The following is a 25,633-nucleotide window of genomic DNA, read 5'->3' on the forward strand; positions in this document are numbered from 1 at the left end:
CCACATCCCCAGACAAGATAGCATTTACCTCTTGGCAACTATGATGATGGTCAATTTTATGTGTCGACTTGGCTAAGAGATGCCCAAAGAGCTGATAAAACTTATCTGGGTATATCTGTAAGGGTTTTTTTAGAAGACATTAGTGCCTGAATCAGTAGGCTGAGAAAATCTACCCTCTCCAGTGTGGGCAAGCATCATCCAATCCTTGGAGGTGTTGAATAGAAAAGGCAGAGGGAGGGTGAATTCCCTCTTTCTTTTTGAGCTGGGATATCCATCCGTCTCCCCTGGCCCTCAGACATCAGAGTTCCTGGTTCTTAGGACTTTGGACTTGGACCAGGACTTACACCATTGGTTCCACCCCCAACCAATTCTCAGGCCTTCCAACTTGGACTGAATTATACCACTGGCATTCTTGGTTGTCCAGCTTGCAGATGGCAGATCTTGGGACTTATAAGCCTCCACAATTACATGAGTAAATTCCCATAATCAATCAATCAATCAATCAATCTCTCTCTCTCTCTCTCTCTCCCCTCCTCTCTCTCTCTCCTCCCCTTATTGGTTCTGTTTCTTTGGAGAATCCTTAATAATACAACCACCTAGATGTTGAATATCACAAATAGATTTCTCCTTCTAAGTAAAAACAAAAAATATCAAAAACCTTGGTTTGTGAATTCTGAGGACATTTGGCCATACACATTCTTCCCTGATTAAAACCACCTTTTAAAATCTTAATATGACCTCCCATAGGACTGATATCCAGTAAAATTCTATCTTGGGCCAGAAAGGAACACCTGTTCAACAAAACTCTTTGAGTCCCTTATAATGCCCACATCAAAAAGCCTCCACTGGGATTTAGGCACCCAAAATGAAACACAGTTAGAGCAGGGTACCGCAGCTCATAGAGGGTCTATCCTGCAGGCTGGAGCTCCAAACTCTTTCCTTAGGAGCTTAAAAGTCACATGCACTGAAGGAGAGAAAAAGCAATGTCAGGGAGATAAGGGGAAAATAAATGTGGCTATGTGTTCAAAAGACGGAGAGTATGCCTTAAAAAAACAAAGAAGCCAGCAAATAAAGAAAAAGAGAAAAGAGGAGGACCCTGTTCATAGGAATTGCCACCTCAATAATGCATTTTCTAAGGGATTGTTCACCACAATTTGATGTAAAACAGCATCCAGCAGAGATAATACTGACTAAGATCCTAGCTGGGAGATCTGCAGCAGTGACATTAGCAGCTGTCACAGAAAAACTGATGAGCAATACTTACATGAAAGAATAAATGTTCCTGTTTCCTAGGCAAGGGCAGTCACTGGCCAGCCAACACCAGCACATGGTCCTCCTTGTTGCCACATCTCATCAGTGCTAAAAGTTCCACGACCCATGGGGGACTGTCAGCTTTTATTTCCATATCACTGACCCACCTGAGTGGCCACAGACCCTCTCAACTTGACTTCCAGCCAATGCCATCAGCTAACGGCTGCGGCTCACTCCCTTCCAGCGAATGCCCCACTCCCTATTCTGTGATTCAAGCCTTGAGATACGGAGGTCTTCTCTGATTCCTACTTGTAGAGCTGGCTATCCACGATGTGTTTTTTCCAGTATGATTTATCCTTCATCCTCTCGTAAAGAAACAGAGAGGTCAGTAGAAAGCCTGGCTCTTTCCCATCTGTTCATCTCGAAATATCACCGTCAAAAACGAGAACCCTGGCTGGGCGTGGTGGCTCATGTCTATAATCCCAGCACTTTGGGAGGCCAAGGTGGGTGGATCACAAGGTCAGGAGTTTGAGACCAGCCTGGCCAACAAGGCGAAACCCCGTCTCTACTAAAGATACAAAAAATTAGCCAGGTGTGGTGGCACACACCTGTAATCCCAGCTACTTGGGAGGCTGAGGCAGGAGAATCACCTGAACCCTGGAGGCAGAGATTGCAGTGAGCCCAGATTGCGCCATTGCACTCCAGCCTGGGTGACAGGGCAAGACTCCATCTCAAAAAAAAAAAAAAGAATGAGAACACTATCAAACGTCAGGTAGCCCCTTACCCCATTTGTAGAATATCCACATGTGATACCAATTAGTGATTTTTCCCTTTGAGAAAATGTGTTAACCTCTTAGATATTTAGATCCTTAGCCTCATACAGAAAAACAACAACAAATAAATAAAGACTGCTTCCAACTTTAAAATGACAGGATTCATCGGGTCTGTGGTCACAAAGGGTACCTTTTGGTTCTTACCCTTAGCATCTGATGCCAGGACTGCTGTAATATCATCCCAACTGGTCTTGTTTTTGACCTCATATTACCACAGTTTATACTGATATTACTACTGATTAACCCTTGAAATCAATAGCCCTAAACATATCATTCTCTGGATGCAAATTTCTGAAGGCTCCTAATTAAGGAAATAAAAATTAGTTTTCCTAAAAATCAAACAGCCAAAACAGTGAAAAATAATAAGGATTAGGTTCCAAAGTGTGTGTGTGTGTGTGTGTGTGTGTGTGTAAATTATAACTAGCTATAACAAATTTTAGTTTCAGCCACATAGAAAAATTTGCAATTTTGTAAATGTGATTTTTACAATTTCATGTATATGACATTCCTGTTGTAAAAAATTGGTCTCCCCTACTGTTACAATAGAAATCCGACATATCCATTAAAGTCCAGCTGAAGTCATTTTGTAAGACTTCTAGAGTAGACAGATCACTAGATCTCTATCTCCTGAACTTTGGGCTACCAATTTAATGTAATTCATCCAGTCACTTGCATATAATATTCAGTGACAGCACTGCCTTTGTGGCCTCTCTTAAACTATTGGTCAACTCATATGTGTTAATCATCTATCTCCAGATGAATAGAATATTGTTATTTTATATCAACACGGTATCATGCATGGCACTTAAAAGAGATGTGGCATCTAATATTTGTTTCTTTTTAAATCACTTTGGAAGGGTACCTACAATTATAATTATCCATACAAACACATTTTAATGCAAAGGAAACCAACGCTAAATACTATTCACCAGAAGTAGCTGGGTTGAAGTCACAGCCCAGGCATCCTAACTGGTCTTGTATCATCCACTCTGCCACAGTGACCATGGGGGCACTCTTTGAAGTGTTGGGAATGAAAGGGTTACATATTTGGGCATCTCCTCCAGCATAACTGCAAAGATGCAAAGCTTTTACTTAGGCAGGTAAATCTGGTCCTCGCTGTGCCTCTGGCATCAGCGGGGGGATGGATTTAACCAACTGTCGAATAAAATGTAACAACCCTGTGGATTAAATGACTAATACTCTGTCTGAGCTGGTCAGGCTTTGCCTCTGTTAATTGCACCATCCTGGACCAGATGCACTGTGGCTTGACTCCAGAAACAAAATTGTACATTCTGCTGAAAGGGTAGCCAGGCTGCTCAACAGGAAAAAAAATGAATTGTAAATTCTTTCTATTTTTAGGATTAATGTGCATTTTATTTGGCAGTAGGGGCAGCATGAATAAAACTCCAATCTTAAGAATTTTAATTTGCTTCCTTTAAAATGCTCCTGACAGTAGAGACCTTGGGAAGTTGCTCATACCATTCTCCTACCTTCAAAAATGCCACATATCTATGCAAACCCAGACAAATGAAACCCCAGAATATTCACCTCACTTAGTTAAGTCCAGTATTTCTTTAAATATATGTAATTTCTAATTCATGATTCCTCTAAGGAGAATTCTCAGAATGACTTCACTGCATAATGCATTTCACAAGGAGTATTCTAGTATTTCACCAATTATCCCTCTGGCTTTTATGGCCAGAGTCTCTCTCACATTTGCCTGTGTAAATGCTGTTTCTTTTCATTTTAATTTAATTTTATTAGCTATTGCTAGCCTTTTATTCTACCTGAGAATGCAAGTTCCTTAAAGGCAGGGACCATATGTATGTTATAGTATATATGTCGTATAGAGTACATAATATATATTATAGGATGACATTTTATTGGTCATATGCACATATACACACACACACCTAATACCATGAGCTCATTTAATCCTTTCTTACGAAGTGGACTTCTTCAACTTTACCACCAAGTGAAGAAAAGTTCTGAGATGACTAGGTTCTGCATAAGGTTACCTATATACATCATTATTGTTCCTCTGGCCATTTCTCTCAGTGTTTTAGAACAACCCTGCTTCATGTTCTTAAACTTTTCAGGGTTATGCTTCCCTTTAAGAGTTTGAGAAAAGCCATGGGTCTTTCGCCAAGAGAAATGATCACCAATCCACAAACATAAGACACTGTCTCCAATTCAGTGGGGGTCAGAGGCTCCTGACTGCCTTAAGCATCTATGCTGAGAACTGCTTCTCCACCATGTCTTACTTAGTACACCTAATCTTTATTTGGTAAGTGGTTTCAGATATTTACATGATTTAAACAAGCAACCTGAGACTCTCCTTGCTTTCCCTTGTCCCATTAGCACAGAGGTCAGGCTACTGCTCAGAACAAAAATGATCACTGAGGTGAAATGGAGAGATGATTAAATTAGCACTATTTTCCCCGGAGAACCATGCTTCATTGTCTCAAACAAGGTAAGTATGCTCACCTTTTGGTCTTGACTGTATGCCAGAATCCAGTCTTCTTGTTTGGGGTGAAAAAGCAAGCTTTGAATGTAGAAGTTCAGCCGGTACTTTTGATAAGTTGCCCCTTCATCTGAGCTGATCAATAAGCTGCTCTCAATCTCCGGGTCTGTGAGTAACATTATCTGCAGCAAAGAATTGTTGGAGAAAGAAACAACAGAAAATTAAGTCTACAAATTTGCAAAACTTGAAAATTAGCTAATTTTTGACAAGGGAAGGACAGGGGCAGGCAAAGAATGCTTGGCCAAACAGGGACCTTGACTCTGTCAGGCTTATTCTTCCATCTTGGATCAATGCTACAGAAATATTTCTACAAAGAAATGAAGGGAGTAGGAGAAGCTGGAAGAATGAGGGATGAAATAGATAACTGTATTCTCTTCTCTTTTAGGGGACTCTTTGTTTTATTTCCAAGGTTATTTCCTGAACCTGGAACACTTACCCTTCTTCCCTTCTTCCTACTGTGCCTTATGCACTTTCCATTTTGGGGGATTAACAGACTGGTTATAGTCTGCTGTGGGAAAAGTGGAAGAGAAAGAGGATGGAGTCCATTGTTTTTCTTCCCTACCTCGAATCTTTTCATTCCACTTCAATGATTTCCTACGCCATCCAAACTTAGCCTGATTTTCTGAGTCTTAAGTCAGTCTAGGCTCTAAAGCTTTCTCTAGGAATTTCACAAAGGCTATTTTACCCCACCACCCTCATCACCTTCTAGCCTACTACATAATTTACTTATTTATTTTGTTTCTTGTCTATATAACCTCTACTAAAAAATAAACCCTGTGCGAACAGAGATAGCTGTCTGTATAGTTCACAGATGAATTCCCAGCAGCTAGACTAAGGTCCAGTATGCATGGTACACTGATAAATATTTGTCGAATGAATGAATAAATGAGTGCATAGAAAGATGCCCAGAACACTCTGAGATATGGATGGAAGCTTCACAACTTCTAAGTCTACATGACTCTCTAAAACTCTCTGAAAGAAAAGTTGGTTGCTCTGCACAGTCTGCACCACAGAAGAAGCTATAAATACGTAAAAATTCACAGCTTCAGACATTTTACACTGTCTCTTTGGGATGCCCAATTTTGTCCAGAGCAATGGGATCAATCACCATAGCAGCAAGATGGAGGAGCTGCCCTCGAAACTGCCTTAAATCCTCATTTTATGCCTTCAGGAATGTCTGATAAATTACTTCATTCCCAACTCTATGTGGGTCTTTCACTCAAAGTGTGCACCTAATGTCTCCAGACAGGTGGCCTTAATGCTACCCGTTGACCTCTTCCCCATCAACTTATTAATTGGCACTTTCTGAATTTGGTTCAGGGAAGCATGAAATATGTGTTTAATGTGTTGCTGTATGAAAAGAAATCACTGCAGCCCAAGGATTAAAGATTACCAGCTGAGGATGCTGCACTTCCAAGAAAGAGAGAGAGAGGGGAATAGAGTCATATCTTAAAAGAGCAGAGTGCCAGGCAAACACATGGAGCTTTCTCAAGCATTTGGAGGCAATCATATTGAAGCCTCTGAACAGTTAGTGTCATCTTTGAAAGTGGTGTCCTGTCACTGTAAATGGCACAAAAGGATTGCATGCCAGACACTCTGCCCAAACTCTGTTTATGCTATCCAGGACGAATTTAAGGTTCCTTGCTGTTCTTTCAACCTCCCCTTCTTGAAGAGGAGAAAAGGGATGTAATGGGGTGAAGGCAATGCTGTTGCTATCAGCTACACTCCCGACAAGATGAAAAGCGCACACAAAACTGAAGACTAATTGCCTCTTGTACCATGTTCCAGGAAAGCCACTGCCCACCAACCATAAATTCTGACAAAGTTATGGATTTCTCTGTCTCACATTCACCAAGCAGACAGCGTTCCCTCATCAGATGGCCGACAAGGAGCCATCAGGTAATCTACGAAGTATAAACTCATATGGCTTCATTAAAATCTAGTGTATGCATTAAGCAAGTACATTTAGATGGCTCCTAAATTCACAGGAATATTTCCAAGTGAGTTCATATTTATGAACACATAAAAGCTGTCATGTTTTGAATAACAAATAAGCCATCAAATGATCATATTGTTTTGTGTCTCTAATCACAATTAACAATAATGTAAAACAACCTTTTTGCACTACTGCCGACAAGTCATTTCCATGATAATATGAAGAGGCTCAATTTTATAGAACACCTATTGTCTCAGGCAACGTGATTCCCTCCCCCACTCTGATTTTCTAGTTCCCTGTTAGCCAGAATATGCTTTCCTCTTTTCCCATGAGTATAGATCTCCCTACCTGCTTCTCCTGGCAGAATACTTCATCAAAATAAAATTAAACACAATTATAAACTAGGCCTACAGAATATTCCCAAAGCAAGCTGATTTTTATCAATCACTTTAAAGTATTTTTGATACCCATTTATGCTCCACGTGATCAGACTGCATAAGACATCCTGCATCAGGTAATATTGGGTGCGAGTGGCAGAGTAATGCACATATTTCCCAACAGATGGAAACTTAATATTATAAAAATAAAGCGACTCGTATCTTTGGCTTTTTTTCTGGATGTTGAAAATAGGCAGACCAAAATCCCACCTTCTCTATGCAGCCCTCACCTAAAACTCTCCATCTGAGAATTTGACATTTTGGAAATAATGGGAACTAGTCAGAAATTTCCCGGTGAGCTTTATAGGTATGACTGTACTACAGAAACATTCCAGTGGCTGCTCTCTTAAATTTCTGTTCAATTCTACTCAGAACAAACAGGTCAATCTGGATCCATTTTTCACTAGTTATTTTTCTTATTGCAGAAACAACTCCATAAGACCTCTGGTAGAATTCAAAAGAAAAAAAAAACAACAACAAACTCATGACCCTATCATTGCAAGTTAAACCATGTTTGTGTTTCTTTCTACTTCTTTATCCACATCTCTACATCCTATTGTGGATTGAGGATTTTATTCTGTTTTTTTTTTTTAAGTTTGACATTATGGCCCATATATATATATATATATTTTTTTTTTTGAGACAGAGTATCGCTCTGTTGCCCAGGCTGTAATGCAGTGACACAATCTCAGCTCACTGCAACCTCTGCCCTCTGCCTCCTGGCTAATTTTTGTATTTTAGTAGAGATGGGGTTCGCCATGTTGGCTAGGCTGGTCTCGAATCCCTGACCTCAGGTGATCCGCCCGCCTCAGCCTCCCAAAGTGCTGGGATTACAGGCATGAACCACTGTGCCCAGCCCCCCAAATATTCATTTTTAACTTAGCCATAGACACACAAATGCACACATGTTAACACATGACTGTATAATGTACTCCAATTAATCACAACCTTCAAATTAATTAATTATGATTGTTGTAATGACTGAAACATAGTATGTACCTAATTGTTAATTGAATAAGTAAAATCTTTTTATTTTAGTCTTAAATTCAAATTCTTTAATAATTTTGCTTCAAATGAATTGATGTTTGTCCTACCATTTTATCAGTAATAAAATATAAATAAGCTAACAAGTAAAAAATTTAATGCGATCTAAATAAAAAAGGCTTAACATACTTGAGAAACAAACACTGAAAATAATAAATATGATCTAGTCTTTAGACATAGATGATATTGTTCATAAATGAATAAGTCATATCTTCTCACAAGATTTTCTACTCAGAAATATTTTCAAAATATTAAGTTCAAATTAGCAAATATTCTTCAAAAACAATAGATTACATTTCTTAAAGATGCCTAACAATCCCTATTTTTGCTAGTTTAGAATGACTCTTTATCCCCCTCTGACTCTTCATGTAACTTTGAACAAATAACGTTTTGTTGTGTTTACTTCTCTGTATTCTGGAGTGTGTTCTGGACAACAGAAGTTTAGCAGGCCTTTGTAAAAGGCATGAATCCAAGCTTTGCAGATTCCTAAAGTAAGCTCTCCAAAAAGAGAGGTCATTGTTTGCCTGGATCAAAGCTTGTTCCATAGTAGGGTCACATACCGTTGTAAATGAATAAAGGAATGAATAAATGAATGAGTCCTTTTCATTCCTGCCTTCTGCTGCCTGCAGGCCAGGGGCCCCTGCAACACCGGGATTTCCAGTCCCCTTGAGCAAATCCTCGCTGTTCTACTTGAGGCAAGGAAGGTGAAGATAAGAGAAAGACACTGCCTTTATCAGGAAAGTAATTATTCCCTGTTCAGTTCCACCCATGAGTGATTAGAACCAGTTTACTTATGCCTTGCAGGGTGTGCCGACTGACTGCACCTGCAGATGAATTGTTTCCATAGAAAGTCAATAATGGCAACACAGGATCCTACCACCCAACTCCAAGCAATCATTCATCACCCACGTCAGAAGGAAGAAGAAACTTTATTTGCTTTTCCTAGAGTAGACAAATGAACATGAAATGCAATTTATAGATTTCAAATACGTCACTTCTCCTTTTTTTTTTTTTTTGGTATTAGTCCTTCTGACAGCTCAATGTCATCAAAAATTAAATGCACTTTCACTGTCTTTAGTTTGCTCCAGATTCAACATATGGCTACAGGAAGTAATTCTACAAAAGGTTGGCAGGCAGCTTTCTGATCCTTCCAGTTGTCGTCTCCTGTGGGCCTTCTTCCCAGAGGAATGCTGCTACTATTTAGTTTTCCAAATTCTTTTCCTAGATATGTTGTTCTTGGAATTCCATCATTTATTGGTTTATGTGGCGTGGAGTTAATAAAGAGTTCTTCACCACCTCCGGGCATATACTTTTTCGTACCATTTCTTTGGTCCTAATGGAAAAAGTATTTATTTTATGTGTTGTTCATTATTTGTTGGCTCATTTGTCTATTCTTTGTCATAAATGGGCTGGAATCAAGCAGAGGTAATGGGCTGCTGTGTGGATATCTCTTTTGCTTTACTCAGAGATTAATTCAGCTCCAGATGCCCATATCACAGGTGCATAATAAATGCTTTTCATAATGATAATGACAACAGCAAAGAAAAACAGCAACAGCAGCAATTAGGCACTCCAGTTATCTACTGCTACCCACTTTATTCAAACAGAAATATTTCTCTCTATAAACAGAATAAAAGTCTATTTGCAAACCTCTGACCTCAAAATTAAAAACAAATTAAGCAAAATGTAATCAGAGAAAGTAAGTCATCTGCTGACCAATGAGGGTGGAAAAGCTACCTATTCTCAATGAGGGCTGAGCACTTATCCTTCCCAGATGAGCTGAGGGAAAGATCAATTAAGTGCTTATCAATTGGCAACTATTTGGAGGACAGTGTTAGGGAAAGTTGAACAGGATCCCAGAATGATCCATGGAAAGAAAATCACAGAAATACAAACAGTGAAGGAAGGGGAGGAAGGGGATTAAAAAGAAAAAAGCTCAAATCAAGCACACACTGATAGAAATGAGTCTGTAAGAAGATGGAAATTACACAACCAATTTTCCTAAATCCCATCCTTCCAAACTCAGCGAAGCTTACCTATGTGCCATCTTTGTTTATTAGCACAAAATCACGTCATTCAATACTAAGAGATGAACAGAACATTTAGGCAACAGACTGTCTACTTGTGACCTGGAAAGTGATTCAGTGAAATGACTGGGAAACTATGGCATTGTATTTTAAAGAGTTTATTCTGTCCTTTTGATTTCAAACTGGTTTTCTAATGAGGATCCACAGACTCAGATTTTTTAAGGGAAAAAAACAAGCATAAAAAACATTTTTTAAGACAAGACCTTGCTCTGTTGCCCAGGCTGGAGTGCAGCTGAATGATCACAGCCTCAAACTCCTGGGCTCAAGGGATCCTCCCATCTCGGCCTCCCAAAACACTCAGATTATAGGTATGAGCCACCATGTAAGGCTGGGAAGAAACATTTTTTTAAGGAGCATGTAATTTCAGTCCTTCATATGTGTGTTAATTGCCTTGTCAGGAGACCCAACCCATTAATTATTATTTGTAACAATAATGAGGAGTCATTCAGTACCTCTTGGCCAATTCCACAGAGTACATAGGAGATGAGTAAGGTTTATCAGGAATGACAACATATGAGTTACAGTCCTTGGGAGATGATTCAAAAAAGAAAACGTATAGGACATCTCTTCTTATTTCACTTGGGACTACTGAACACAGTCTTCTCCTTTGAGACAATTTAGAGAAACCCAAACATACACACACTATTTTACTGTGAGAATCTGCTTCCACCATTGTGAATGGCACTGAACTTCCATAAAGGAAATATATGTCCATGTATATATTTCCATGGCGGGTTGACCTGCAGGGCTGAGCATGGGGCTGGTGCACCAGAGACTTCTGTTCCACAGGAAGAGTCATAACCTAATCCTAAACCTGGCTCTAATCAATGTCTTCATGAATGTGTACTTTTCCTCACAAAATAGAAAAGAAGGGAGTGTGCTTAGTGAAGCTCACTCACACCATGAGAAGAAAGGTACGCTACAATCACAAGAAATAGTAAGGGGCCTGGGTTTAAAAACTCGGATTTGAATTTCTTCTCTGCTATTATCAGTTGTGCCACTTTGAATACCTTATAGCTCATTTAATCCTTTTTCTGAGTCTCAGTTTCCTCATTGAACATAGTAGTGATACCATAAATAAGTTGCCATTTATTGAGCTGTTGTGTATCAGGCTCCCTGCTAAAGCTTTAAACTAAATTATTCCATCAGATTGTTTATGAAAACTACTTCAGGTAGATATCATTATGTCCATTTGATATCGGGCTTAGAGAGATGAGGCAATTTGCTCAAGGTTGCACAGCTAGTCAGTGGTAAGGTTATCTATGTCATGCCCTGCATAGATTCGTGTGAAGATCAGATAAGATTATCTGTGCAAAAGCACTGTTAAGTTTTCTGCAAATATTACTACATTTACCTCACAAAGGATGGCATATATAGTACTTTATGTTCTGCTAAAATATGATAGTTGAATTCCAAAAAAGAGAGGGAAAGAGATTTAAATCTGGCATTACAAATATCTCATAAAAATATTGCCTAGATGAAAAAAAAGAGGCAGCAAGAAGAAATGGGGTGTAAGATAATGGAGAATTTCAGTAACAAGTGTTAGTAAGACACTATATTCTTGAACAAATAAAGATAATTTCTTGGTTTTAAATATACAGTCAGAAGATCAAAATAGCCAGTCATGGTTCATACCCCAGATTTTTCACAATGGCTCTGGCTTCCTTTACCTTGTCCTTCCAGCATGATTCTTCCGTAGATTGGATTTTATGCTTTATCATAAAAATGGATGGGAAAAGGATAATAGAAATGGGCAAAAATCTCTGATGTAATGTTCTTATTGGTGGAGAAACATTTTCCCACATGCTAGTTCCCAAAGAAGTTTATGCTAAAGCAAATAAGAACTATTACAGTGTAACTATTTTCCTAATAAGTGCATCCCATGCTTAACTGTCATTTTAAAAAAAACAGACTCATTTTGCTGGAGAAATTGTTATTATTAATATCATATGAGGTGACAGTGGAGAATATGGAATATTCACTAATGCTTAGCATTGGGTCATCTGGTTTAAAAAACTAAACACGGGGCCGGGTGCAGTGGCTCACGCCTGTAATCCCAGCACTTTGGGAGGCCGAGGCAGGTGGATCATGAGGTCAGGAAATCGAGACCATCCTGGCTAACACAGTGAAACCCCATCTCTACTAAAAATACAAAAAATTAGCTGGGCGTGGTGGCGGGTGCCTGTAGTCTCAGCTACTCAGGAGGCTGAGGCAGGAGAATGGCATGAACCCAGGAGGCAGAGCTTGCAGTGAGCCAAGATCGCGCCACTGCTCTCCAGCCTGGGCGACAGAGCGAGACTCCGTCAAAAAAAAAAACAAAACAAAAAACCCAAAAAACCGAAACATGGTATTTCAGAGGGAAATAATGATGTACACATTCAAAGAATGTTTTTATTATTGCAGTCACTATGAGAACTAATTAAATACCTTGAGAATATTTGAGCCACCTTAAAAATCTCATTATCCTACAGCCTCCATTCCAACCCAATCAGAACACACTTCCATCAACATTACAAGTCCCAAAGTAACTTCTCTCTTAAATCCCCAAAGGTCTATAATGCCAAAAGGTTACATCATTTTAAAATGTTAGCTGCTATCAGAAGGAGCCATGATGCTAAGAGAAACAGACATTCATCTTCTTTGCTCATGGGAAACTTTACAAGAAATGATGTTCATTTAATGATAAGAAATCTCTTTATTCCACAAGAAATGATAAGGAAACTCAGGTGAGAAGGAAGAGAGAGCAGGAAAGAGAAGCTATCAGTCTATTTTAACATTGATTTAAGTGAGGGAAATCCATTTTTGGTAAAATCTATAAGTTGTGTACTTGACTTTAGAGTTTGAATAAGTGTAAGTTGAAAGTCAGGAAAGTAAAATGGAAAGTCCATAGACATTAATCCACTCTAAAAATCAGTGAACAGAATTCATCCACATTCTTCATCCCTTGCTGTATTTGTATCATCATCCTAATGAAGGTGTTCAGGAAATGCCACCCCAAAATACCCTGCTTTGGTACACTGATTACTTCAAACTGAGGGCTCTTGGGGAACAGCCAATGCTGGCAGGAGCTCTCTCTGAGCTCTCCTTATCTGTCTAAAGACTGATCTCCTAAAATAACTCAATTGTCATAAATTCCTTCCCCAGGAATCTCATCAACCAAAGATGAACTCAGATTACAGAAGAGACTAGAAGTTGACATTACACCCAGACTGGCTATCACCTGTTCTTCTGAGGGCCCATTCGTCTTTCCCAAAATTCATTTACTTTTCCCTAAATTGCCTACATCCCTCCTCTCCTCCCTCCTATGAAGTGGGCATATAAGCTTTTAGATCTCACTGGGTTTTTGGTATTCACTTTTCTTTCATGTGATGCCCCTGTACATGTAATACATTTGTTTACCTTTTATCTTATTAATCTGTCCAGTGATGGTTTATTTCATGGACTCAATTATAAAGCACTCAGAGGGTAGAGGGAATTTTTTCCCTTTCCTACACTAACAAGTACGTTTTAATTTTACTTATATTAATGCTTCATGATAAACTGGCAAATATACTAGGGTGTACTGGGGAAGATTAATGAAGTCTCAGCCACGTGATACCTTGCTAATGTATTTGACTATTAAAGCTTTCCTGAAAAGACTACGGAGACCACCAGGGATTTCTCTTATACAGGATTTGCAGATTAGTGAAGTGAGAATAGCCTGGTGCCGCTCTACTGCAGAGCTCTTTGGAAGATGGGCCTAGAGGGGGTCATCCGGGAGGAAGTCTCTCATATTAACAATGAGGTCCATTTCATGTAAAATTTTCCTTCCTTCTTCAGTTATTTAATGACAAACATTGATCATCTCAAGTTGTTGATGAGAGGTGGAAAAGGGTCAATGTGCTTAATTGACATGTCAGAGCATAATTACATCATCTGCTGCTTTCCTCTCTCTTTTTGGATTTCAGTCACAGCAGGAAAGATAGCAGTGCGGTGTTTTATGAAGATGATTTTTTTCATGACTGCATATTCTAGGTTTAATTCTATCTCAATATACATACCTCAGGAGCATTAGAACTGACATAGTATACTAAAGAGAAAAGGAGTTCTATTCTACTTATGTATTGTATAACAATCTATCTCAGAACAGTGGCTTCAAACAAGCATTTTGTTTTGTTTAAGATTTTGTGGGTCAGGAATTTTGGAAAAGCTGAGCTGAGTAGGTAGTCTCAAATCCACATGATGTCAACTGTGGTGGCCAGAGTTGGATATTTCACTTCCAAGATGGCTCCTTCATTCCTGTCTCTGGCTTGACCTCTCCCTTTCTCTCTGCATGGCATCACATCCTCCAGGACCCCCCACGTGGCTGAACATCACATAACATGGCAGTTTCATAATAGTTGAATTTCTTATATAGCAGTGGTTTCCTTCAGTGTGAATGTCCCAAGATCAAGTATTCCAAAGGGCTAAAGTGGAAGGTGCAAAGCTTTGCACGACCCATCCTTAGAAGACCAAGGACATCAATTTTGCCACATGCTATTGGTCAAAGAATTCTGGGCCAGATTTAATGGGAGGATAAAAATAGACTTCACCTCTCAATGGAAGAAAAGCATGCACACACACACACACACAAACACAGAAGCAAGCCATATTGAAGATAAGTAACCACAACTATCTTCTGTAAAACTTGTCACTTATAATTTTTAAAAATAGATATGATAAAAAGTTGTAATTATTATATTCAATATGAATTAAAATGTCCTCATAATCATAGTATTCCTGGGATATAGATATCTTGAAGTTGCCAGAATTTTCATTGGGTCTTACCTTAAACTTTTGAAGGCTGAAAAATTCTAATCTGTTATCAGATTAAGGTAAGTATATTTATTGAAGACCAAGTGAATTGCATTGTTTAGTCCCTCTCAGGGACATTAAGGGAGCCAAGGTTGAGTAATTTCAGTGTGTGAATTTTCAGGGTACATAAATTACCCAGATTAAATTACAGAAGAATAGACCAGTTCAATGTCCATTAAAGTGTGCATAAGTAACTCTCTAACAAGAGAACCTATATCTAGGCATTATAATCCCCTCATTTAATTAAGGATCTGATATCATGAAATATGGGTTTCTTAAGAGCAAAGTAGTCCTTGTTCTTCTATGCTCACAGAGAAAGCACTGATATCATTTACAACATAAACCAGAAATTGAAAATAGGATACTTAGTGTTCCCTTCAGTTTGGAAAATGGATCTTAAAATAAACCTAATGATTTTCAGGTATCCTTGGGCTAACAACAACAAAAGGCCATTCAGGTCTGAAAGTGAATGGTAAATGTATTCTAGAAACATAAAGAAAGTTCAATTTTTATCATGCCCAGGCCCACATAAAACCATCTAAAATTTTTATTTTATTATTTTTTAAAATTGTATTTGCATCTGGCTGCATAGCTCAATTCCTGCTGCTGCTTGCCAACCCTATAAAACACTCATCTGCTCTAAGTTATTACCAACAGGGAATCCACACTTCAAGAAAATAACCACACAATCAGCTCTCTTGACTTCAGTGGTATTTCTCAACACCCCAAAAGTATTTTGTATGCAAAGGGAACAAAAATGTTGCCTTCTTTAAACCGTTTCAAACAACACGATCTTTTATGCATCTGGGCTAGTATCTTTTATACAGCTAGTCACCACAATTGCTTATAGGCAAGGATCCTCATCAATCAGAATAATTCCTAATCAAGTGGCTACCACGAAGTCCAATTATAAAAGCTCCAATTCTGTTTTGTGACTATACAAAAGCCATTTTCAGACCCAGGTTCATATTCATGATAAGTTGAATAAGTTCATGAAGATACTGTCATTTTAAAAGTTGTCTGATCTTGATTCAAGAGCTGCCTTGATCATATGAAAGACAGTTCATAAATGGTTTGGCTTTCTTTGAATGTGTCATGAATAGGGTGAACATACATTACATGTTGCCTTTGAAAGTCTTGGCTTATTCCTATAGCACCATCATAAATATTATTACTGACATTCAGATATGACTTGGATGATAAATTAACTAATCAAACAGTTATAAAACCAACAGAGCTCATGAGAACTCACTCACTATCATGAGAACAGCATGAGGGGAACCACCCTCATGATCAAGGTCTCTCCTTCAACACCCAGGAATTACAATTCAAGATGAGATTTGGGTAGGGACATAAAGCCTAACCATATCATTCTGCCCCTGGCCCCTCCCAAATCTCATGTCTTTTCATATTTAATAACCAATCATGCCTTCCCAACAGTCCTCCAAAGTCTCAACTCATTTCAGCATTGACTCGAAAATCTACAGTCCAAAGTCTCATCTGAGACAAATCAAGTCCCTTCTGCCTCTGAGCTTGTAAAATCAAAAGCAAGTTAGTTACTTCCAAAATACAATGGAGGTACAGGTATTGGGTAAATGCTCCCACCAAATGGGAGAAATTGGCCAAAACAAAGGGGCTACAGGTCCCACACAAGTCTGAAATCCAGCGGGGCAATCATTAAACCTTAAAGCTCCAAAATGATCTCCTTTGACTCTATGTCTCACATCGAGGTCATGCTGATGCAGGAGGTGGGCTCCCATAGTCTTGGGCAGCTCTTCCCCTGTGGCTTTGCAGGGTACGGCACCCCTCCCACACCAGCTGCTTTCATGGGCTGGTGTTGAGTGTCTGTGGCTTTTCCAGGGGCACAGTGCAAGCTATCAGTGGATCTACCACTTTGGGGTCTGGAGGACGGTGGCCCTCTTCTTACAGCACCACTAGGCAGTGCCCCAGTGGGCACTCTGTGTGGGGGCACTGACCTACTTCCCTTCTGCACTGCCCTAGCAGAGGTTCTCCATGAGGCCTCTGCCCCTGCCTCAAACTTCTGTCAAGACATCCTGGCATTTCCATACATCCTCTAAAATCTAGATGGAGGTTCCCAAACCTCAATTCTTGACTTTGTGCACATGCAGGCCCAATACCATGTGGAAGTCACCAAGGCTTAGGGCTTGCACCCTCCACAGCAATGGCCTGAGCTGTGTGGTGGTCCCTTTCAGCCACGCCTGCGACAGAGGGCACCAAGTCCCTAGGCTGCACAGAGCAGCAGCAGTGCCCTGGGCCCAGCCCACAAAACTATTTTTCCCTCCTATGCCTCCAAGTCTCTGATAGGAGGGACAGCCATGAAGTTCTCTGACATGCCCTGGAGACATTTTCCCCCGTGTCTTGGCAATTAACATTTGGCTGCCTGCTAATTATGCAAATTTCTGCAGGCAGCTTGAATTCCTCCCCAGAAAATGGGTTTTTCTTTTCTACTGCATTGTCAGACTGCAAATTTTTCAAATTCATGCTCTGCTTCCTCCTGAATGCTTTGCTGCTTTGAAATTTCTTCTGCCAGATACCCTAAATCATCTCTCTCAAGTTCAAACTTCCACAGATCTCTAGGGCAGGGGCAAAATGCCACCAGACTCTTTGCTAAAGTATAGCAAGAGTGATCTTTGCTCTGGTTCCCAACAAATTCCTCATCTCTATCTGAAACCACCTCAGCCTGGACTTCACTGTTTATATCACTAATCAGCATTTTGGTCAAAACCAATCTCTAGGAAGTTCCAAACTTTCCCACATCTTCCAGTCTTCTGATCCCTCCAAACTGTTCTAACCTCTGCCTGTTTCAATTTATATCAGTACTCCACTCTCTGCAGTACCAATTCACTGTATTAGTCTGTTCTCACACTGCTCTAAAGAACTGCCCAAGATTAGGTAATTTATAAAGCAAAGAAGTGTAATTGACTCACAGTTCTGCGTGGCTGGGGAGGCTACAGGAAACTGACAATCATGGCAGAAGGCAACTCTTCACAGGGTGGCAGGAGAAAGAAGAGGTGAGCAAGAGGAACTACCAAACACAAAACCATCAGATCTCTTGAGAACTCACTCACTATCATGAGAATAGTTAGGGTCGGGTGGGGACCATCCCCATGATCCAGGTCTCTCCCTCAACACCTAAGGATAACAATTCAAGATTAGATTTGGGTAGGGACACAAAGCCTAACCACATCATGGTGTCTTCTCAATTCATAAACAATTGGTACTGGACTTAATTCCTTCAATTTGTTACTGTAACATCAGAGGTTTGTTCTAGGTCCTGATGCTCAACAATTGGTACTGGACTTAATTCCTTCAATTTGTTACTGTAACATCAGAGGTTTGTTCTAGGTCCTGATGCTCACCACACAGAAAGCCAATCACTGAGACGATGAGTTATTACCAAGGAAAAAGGCTTTAATCCGGTGCTGCAGCCAATGAGCTGGGAACTCAGTCTCAAATCCATCTCCCTGACTGACTGAAACTAGGGGTTTATATAGCAGGGAAGAAATGTAATTGTGTGTAAGAAAACAGGAACTATGGAAGGGCAAGGAAGCAATCAAAGTGAAAGAGGGGTCCAAGCTTCTCATTGTCAGGATGTGGTAATCTGGTGAGTTTCAGTTATTTGATACTTTTTTTTGAGAGGCTTGAAGGTGCTTTCCTAAGGAAGGAACTCAGATAAAACAAATGTAAGCCTCAAGCTTCAATTGACCAGAAAGGTCAATTTCTATGTTTATCCAAAATGGCAGTCTATGGGACTATTGGGTTGGCTTCAAATTCAGAATAAACGAATGAAGACAAAGAGTGCTCCTAGTGATGGCCGGACAGGTTTTTAAGCTACTTGTCCGACGTCTAGCTCTTGCTAGGTATGAATCTTTGTGTCAAAGATACAATAATTTTGTTTCTTTTCATTTAGTCATATTATTTGCTTTAAAGTTTAGGTACTGTGTTCACATATGAACAAGAAAAAATATGCATTAATTGCAGACATTTTTGAAAAATGTCCCCAAAAACGTACTCAGAATAAAAGAACAATCACTTAAGCATCACTATGCAGAGATTGTCACTGACACTTTGATACTTGTTTTCAATCTTTGTTTTATGCATATATAGATATACACACATATACATAAATGTTTATGGGTGTCAGAAAGAGACACAAAGTGAGAGAAAGAGAAATTTATACAGCAAGAGGGTGTCGTGTGACACTTCCTGCTTTTTAACCTGCTTTTCCCACTTCAAAGCCACACTTCGAAGATTTTCTACGGTTTTCAATATTCTTCTGTGTTATCATTTTTATTGGTGATATAGTATTGATTGTACAAATATGCCACTATGTAATTAATCTCTTATTTACCAGGTTTCCAATTTTCACTAATATTATGATTAATGTAGATTAACATTTCTGTATGTCAATTACTATTTCCTCAAGTAATTTCCTAGTAGTGAAATTTATGGATAAAGAATATGAATTTTGGCCGGGTACGGTGGCTCACACCTGTCATCCCACCACTTTGGGAGGCCGAGGCGGGCAGATGGATCATGAGGTCAAAAGATCGAGACCATCCTGGCCAACACTGTGAAATTCTGTCTCTATTAAAAATACAAAATTAGTTGGGCGTGGTGGTGCACAGCTGTAGTCCTAGCTACTCAGGAGGCTAAGGCAGGAGAATCGCTTGAACCCAGGAGGCAGAGGTTGCAGTGAACTGAGATCGGGCCACTGCACTCCAACCTGGCGACAGAGCAAGACATCATTTCAACAAAAACAAAAAAAGAATATGAATTTTGCAACCACTTCTGATACACACTACCAAGTGTTTTTCAGAAGAGTATACTAATTTAACTGGAAGTGCCTATCGCAACACTAGGTTTTGTCTGTCTTTTTATATTGTTTTCTAAGATGACTGGAGAAAAAGATGTATTTTATGTCAATATATACCACTTTCATTCCTAATGACAGTGAGTTTTTTCATTCCTTTCTCCCTCCCTTTTATCCTTTTGTCATTTATGTTTACTCACTTGAAATCCTCATTTGATACACAGACTGGTCATATTTTTCTCCATTTAAAATTCTGGGTATGTCTTTTTTTCTTATTGATTTGTATACATTGTTATTCTTACTTCATAGTCTGTTTATAAGTCTGCTTATGCACACTTTCTATCTTCATCTACATTTCTGGAAAAAGACAACACAGTAGCATTCTGCACATATTATACACACATAGACATGGGTGATCCCAAGTGCGTATTTCAAGCTCGAAGACAATTAAGAAATTAGAAACTCTAAACTGCATATTTCAGTAATTGTGTTCCCGAAATAAAGGAGCTGTAGAAAAACATTATTTCTCCTTTTTGTACTATGTCATCAGTTCCCAGTCAAACCTTTCTGGTTATCCTTTTATAAATTCTGAGATATTAAAAAATAGCTCATTGCACAAAAAACTCAAATTTGTTAAACTGCTATTTTAAAAGATTTTATACTCACATGACGTTTTTCATTTAAGCATTACACAGCGCTTTACAAATGTTAATTAGGATATTCCAACTGGAAATTGAAGCAAACCTCAAGAGAGTGAAATTAGGCATGGAGAGACATAATCATTCCTCCAAGATTATTCCAGAGCATCCTTGGCATTTCCATGGCTCACACCCAAGTACCTGGTTTCCCAGGACTGCATCTTAACCATTAGAGCACATAATAAGCAGGTCTTCATAAGCACGGGCTTATAGAGTAACTAACCAACATTTTAAAATTTGTCTAAAACATAAGTGAAAATGTGAAATAAATAGAAATTCTCTCTTTGACACACGTTACACTCAATTCATAAGTGATACACTAAATGGAACCTTATGTGCCTTGTCTATAAAATATTTTAATGAATATATATAAATATTCAAAAAAATTAAAATTTTTAGAATCCTTTTTTAGGCCTTTCAAGAACAAATAGAAAAACACGACTTTTGGAAAAACATGACTTTTTTGAGAGGAAAATTTCATTCTTTGAGGGATGAGCAGATGTTCATCATTCAACCATTCATTTCATTTTTTAAAAAAAATCTAATTTAAGAAGTTTCTGCAACCAAGTGACAGTCCCTGTGCTTAAGACTTGGGATTAAATAATGAAAAAGACACTAAATGCCTTATTACAACAGATAACACCACAAAAATAACAGATCAATGAAACTACCGTTGCAGAGCTATTGAAATGTACAAAATTTTACTAGAACACGGAAAAGCACTTTTTTTTCCTATTGCTGGAATAAGAGATGTAACCACAGAATACCTGACACCAAAATTAATTTTGAAGGAAGTAAAGGTGTTTAATAGAATAAGTAGGAAAGATTCGTGACAGGGGAATCACGTATGCAAAAGCAGAGGAATGCGGGCATGCATTACATGTTTTGGTAATGGCAAGTTCCTCAGTTTGGCTAAAGTTAGGCAAAGCAGTCTACAGCCAAGTTGAAAGAGACTTACTTGCCAGGTAAAGTGATTTTGACTTAAATAGCAGCAGAACCTATTTATTCAGGGGCATACAAACAGAATCAAGATTTTTAAGCAGGGGAAGATAAAGAGTATAGCTCATTCAGAATGATCACTTTGGAGGTAATACAGAGATTGTGTTATAGACAAGAGAATGGGGGGCAGGAAGTTCAAGCTAAGAGGTTATTACATTGGTTCAGCTAAGAGGAGTGTTTCAGAAACACACAATAACAGCGTTAGGCAAAATAAAAATACTCTTAAATCCAGGCAGATGACCAGTTAAGCATTACCCAAAATATGTCCACCAGGATTCCAAGCATACTTTATAGTTATTTCCAGCCAAATGTATAAGTACTGGCAATTCTGAAAATACTTTTCCAAAACACACTACTTATAAAGCTACTGCTGAGTCTGACAATCAATCCTCTTTAAGGATCTAACGGGAAGAGAGAATAAACAAAACATATGTCTCCCCAATTTAACACTTGCCAACAATGTAAATGAGCACATGTGCCTTTTCAATGTTCAACAAATTCCTGAAGCCACAGAATGTAGAACTGCCACAAAGGAAACCATCAGGCTACAAAGAATGATTTCAGTGGCAGACTTTTTTTCTTTGGCAAGTAGCATAGTGAAATGCAAACATTAGAACCCCATAGTCCACAGACCGACTCTGACCAGCACCCGGGTTCTATTTGATGTAGATAATATTGGCCCAAAGAGCACTGTTTAACAGATTTTCCAACAATGTCCAGATGTCCTGGACATTATTCCCATATGGCCATACTCTACAACAACTCTAGAACTGCTATCCCCTATAGAGAGGTCATAAGCTTTCCAGGTTACCACCGCCCACATCATCTTTTGTTATCTTGTTAAAACTAAAAGCAGGTCTCTGTTGGCATTTCTTATTGATGTAAGGGGAAAAAAGCATACATTCTTAGCTAAAACAAAGTATTGCATCCTTCTGGCTGTTCAAACAGAACAACAAACAGATTTAGCGGGCAGAGAGCACATTAAACGCTGGAAATATTCCTGACTTCCTAAAACGTCCTATGCTCACTAGCATTGTTTCCTTTTCTTTTTTTTTTTTTTTTTTTTTTTTTTGAGACAGAGTCTCGCACTGTCGCCCAGGCTGGAGTGCAGTGGCACGATCTCGGCTCACTGCAAGCTGCGCCTCCCGGGTTCACGCCATTCTCCTGCCTCAGTCTCCCGAGTAGCTGGAACTACAGGCGCCCGCCACCACGCCCAGCTAATTTTTCGTGTTTTTTAGTAGAGACGGGTTTTCACCGTGTTAGCCAGGATGGTCTCGACCTCCTGACCTCATGATCCGCCCACTTCAGCCTCCCAAAGTGCTGGGATTACAGGCGTGAGCCACCACACTGGGACCTCATTGTTTCCTTTTCTTAAAATAAAGTTTCTGTATTCATAGACTCCCTAGTCACTCCATTCATCTACAATTACCAGTGTAAGTCAATAGGTATTTGAGTTGAGACTCCTGTAGGAGCTAAGATCATAAACTTAACCAGGGGTCCCCCAATTCTGCTCACTCACACCACCTTAGGAAATCACTTCTTATGTCTGATCCTTTACTTCTATAGCTATGAAATGAGGCTAACAATACACAATTCACAGAGTGGGTATTCATTATGATTTGATGGAGCTAACACAATGAATGTAGCATTTTCTAAGTGAAATTAAAAGTTCTAACACCATAAGAATTCAATAGTCATGTAAATTTGGGGGATACCAGAATGCAGAAAATAAAACAGGTTCCTTTGGTTTATTAAAGTCTTTGGAAAGTGCATCCTACAGCAAGAAGAGTCGAAGATAATTTGTCAAATGTATTCAAAGATATAATCTAGTTGTTTTTTTTGTTTTGTTTTTTTGTTTTTTGCCCAGGAAGCTTCTAGAGAACTAAGGTTCTGAGAAACATACTTTGGGATACTAGTGATTGGTTAGTATCCCTTTTTGGTACATAGTAGATACTTAAGAGTTATCAACTCATTCTTAGAACTGGATCTAGAATTTCTGTAAGGTTTAGATCAAATTCAGCTTTTTCAAGTTTATCTGTGAAAACAAGATGCAAAATAATAACAATAGGAACACTGAGGACTAGACCACGTGATGTGGGGTTGCTGGCTAAAAGAGAGGTAAGAAGCTCTGGCTATAATGATCCTTCCTGTTTCGGGAGATGATCAAATCCATAACATTCTGAGCCATTAAAATAATGGGTGTTTGTGTGATCTTTGGTATTTATAGGCATCAAGGTATTTGCTACATATTCTGAAGTTATCCAGTGTAATGAAGGAAATTTGCTACAACTCTAGAATTAAGAAAGAGATTCAATGGGAACATTCTGTAAAGGTGGGTCAACCTCTAAGAGACAGCAGGGGGAGGCAGTGTGCCGTGGAATGAGATACGGGGTCCATCTCTGCCACTGTCTAGTTCTAAGACGCTGGGAGAAAACCAACTAACATCTGTGAGCCCAAATTTCATCATGGTCAAATGCTGAGTTAGAAGAGAAAGTTTCTAGTGATCTTCCAGTTCAAACATCATGTGGTTTTTCTGGGGTGAGAGATGCATGCTAGTGAGGTTATGAACAAATCAAATTTTAGTGAATCAAATCTTATATACCTATAAATTGATATTACATTTTCCAAAAATGCCATTTCTCACCATTAATTGATCTTCCTGTCGCACTGGATCTTAGCATTTTGGTCTTAAGTTTTGCCCTTATTTAGCAAAACATACAAGGACTGCCTGCTATTTTTTTTAAATGTCTGCACTGCTTCTTTGTGTAAAGTGAAGAATTTCTACATTTACATGTTGACAGCTCAGATTTTCTAAAATCAAGGTAAACCTAGGGTGCCAAGGACACAGCAGACAGAAAGTCTGTGCTAAATGGAAGCTTTAAATTATAGAAACTTCAGCATGTTTCTAAATCTAAGATCAGAAATTTTTAAGAAGATGTAGATCTTCTTGACATACAATGTTTCTCACCAGTCCCTTTATCAAATTTGTTTTTTTCCCTGAAGGAAAATTCTTCCACTGCTGCATTATACTCATAAGTCCCATCCTGGCAAGACTCAATTGCCAATGATACTTATAAGATTATATTTACTTCTTTGAGCTAAAATGTAAAGGTCATTTTCTGTATTAAAGCTCAGCCTTTAGGCTAAATATCTTTCTTCTCTTTTCCTGGGAAAGAGTGAGAGAGACAAAGATTGACAGGGACAGGGACAGTGGGGGGTGGGGAGAAAGAGAGCGAGCAGAGTTTGGGAACTAGAAACTTTTACTAATGGATCTGAAATTGGTTCCCTGGATCCTAACCAAATTTAATTTGTCTAATCCATAGTTTAACTAGAGTTTCCACTCAAACCAAAAGTAAATCTTACCTAGAAAAGAATGTACCTGGCCAGGCACAGTGGCTCTTGCCTGTAATCCCAGCACTTTGGGAGGCCAAGGCGGATGGATTACGAAGTCAGAAGATTGAGACCATCCTGGCCAACATGGTGAAATCCCGTCTCTACTAAAAACACAAAAGTTAGCCGGGCGTGGTGGCGGGTGCCTGTAGTCCCAGCTACTTGGGAGGCTGAGGCAGGAGACTCGCTTGAACCTGGGAGACGGAGGTTGCAGTAAGCCGGGATCACGCCACTGCACTCCAGCATGGGCGACAGAGCAAGACTCAGTCTCAAAAAGATAATAATAATAAAAATAAAAGAATGTACCTTTCTCAGACAGGATAACAACCACTTTTTTACTTATCTTTCATCTTTATTCTAAGAGATTCAGTAAGATTCTTTACTGGGAAAAACACTGTCATTTTGCTCTGGCTCTTTTTATCTGCATCAAAGTGTTTCAAAAACCTCTGAGCATTTTGGAATTCCTAGACAATGGCATTTAACTCAAATATCCAATTTTTTTTTTTCAAATATATCATTTGGCTAAATTTCTCTAAGACTGAAAAGTAAACTACATGATGTTGTTAACTCTCGGAAATCTTGACCCCAACATCTATACTTAGGTGATTTTCATGAAAACCACACAGATTTTCTTCTAAACTCTGAATACAATCCTTTTCCAATTTAGTCTCTTGCTGAGGAGGTTTTTTTTTTTTTTAGCAGTGCCAGAATACATGAAAAACAGAGGGTAGAAACAACCAACCAGGTGCATTCATGAATTTTTAAAC

At 39.0% G+C, this 25,633-nt stretch overlaps 1 protein-coding gene across 5 annotated transcripts in view; it reads right to left on the reverse strand.

The window, feature by feature from the left end:
* Positions 1-25,633, reverse strand: part of SORCS1 (sortilin related VPS10 domain containing receptor 1) — a 589,577-nt gene that overhangs the window by 198,730 nt on the left and 365,214 nt on the right. For all 5 annotated transcript variants that reach the window (XM_055093367.2, XM_034931441.3, XM_003825559.5 and 2 more), the window contains exon 4: positions 4,572-4,730. In XM_055093367.2, coding sequence (XP_054949342.1) covers positions 4,572-4,730 — 159 coding nt within the window. The remainder of the gene's footprint in view (positions 1-4,571; positions 4,731-25,633) is intronic.

Source organism: Pan paniscus, chromosome 8 (assembly GCF_029289425.2).
Source record: "Pan paniscus chromosome 8, NHGRI_mPanPan1-v2.0_pri, whole genome shotgun sequence".
Classification (NCBI taxonomy): Eukaryota; Metazoa; Chordata; class Mammalia; order Primates; family Hominidae; genus Pan; species Pan paniscus.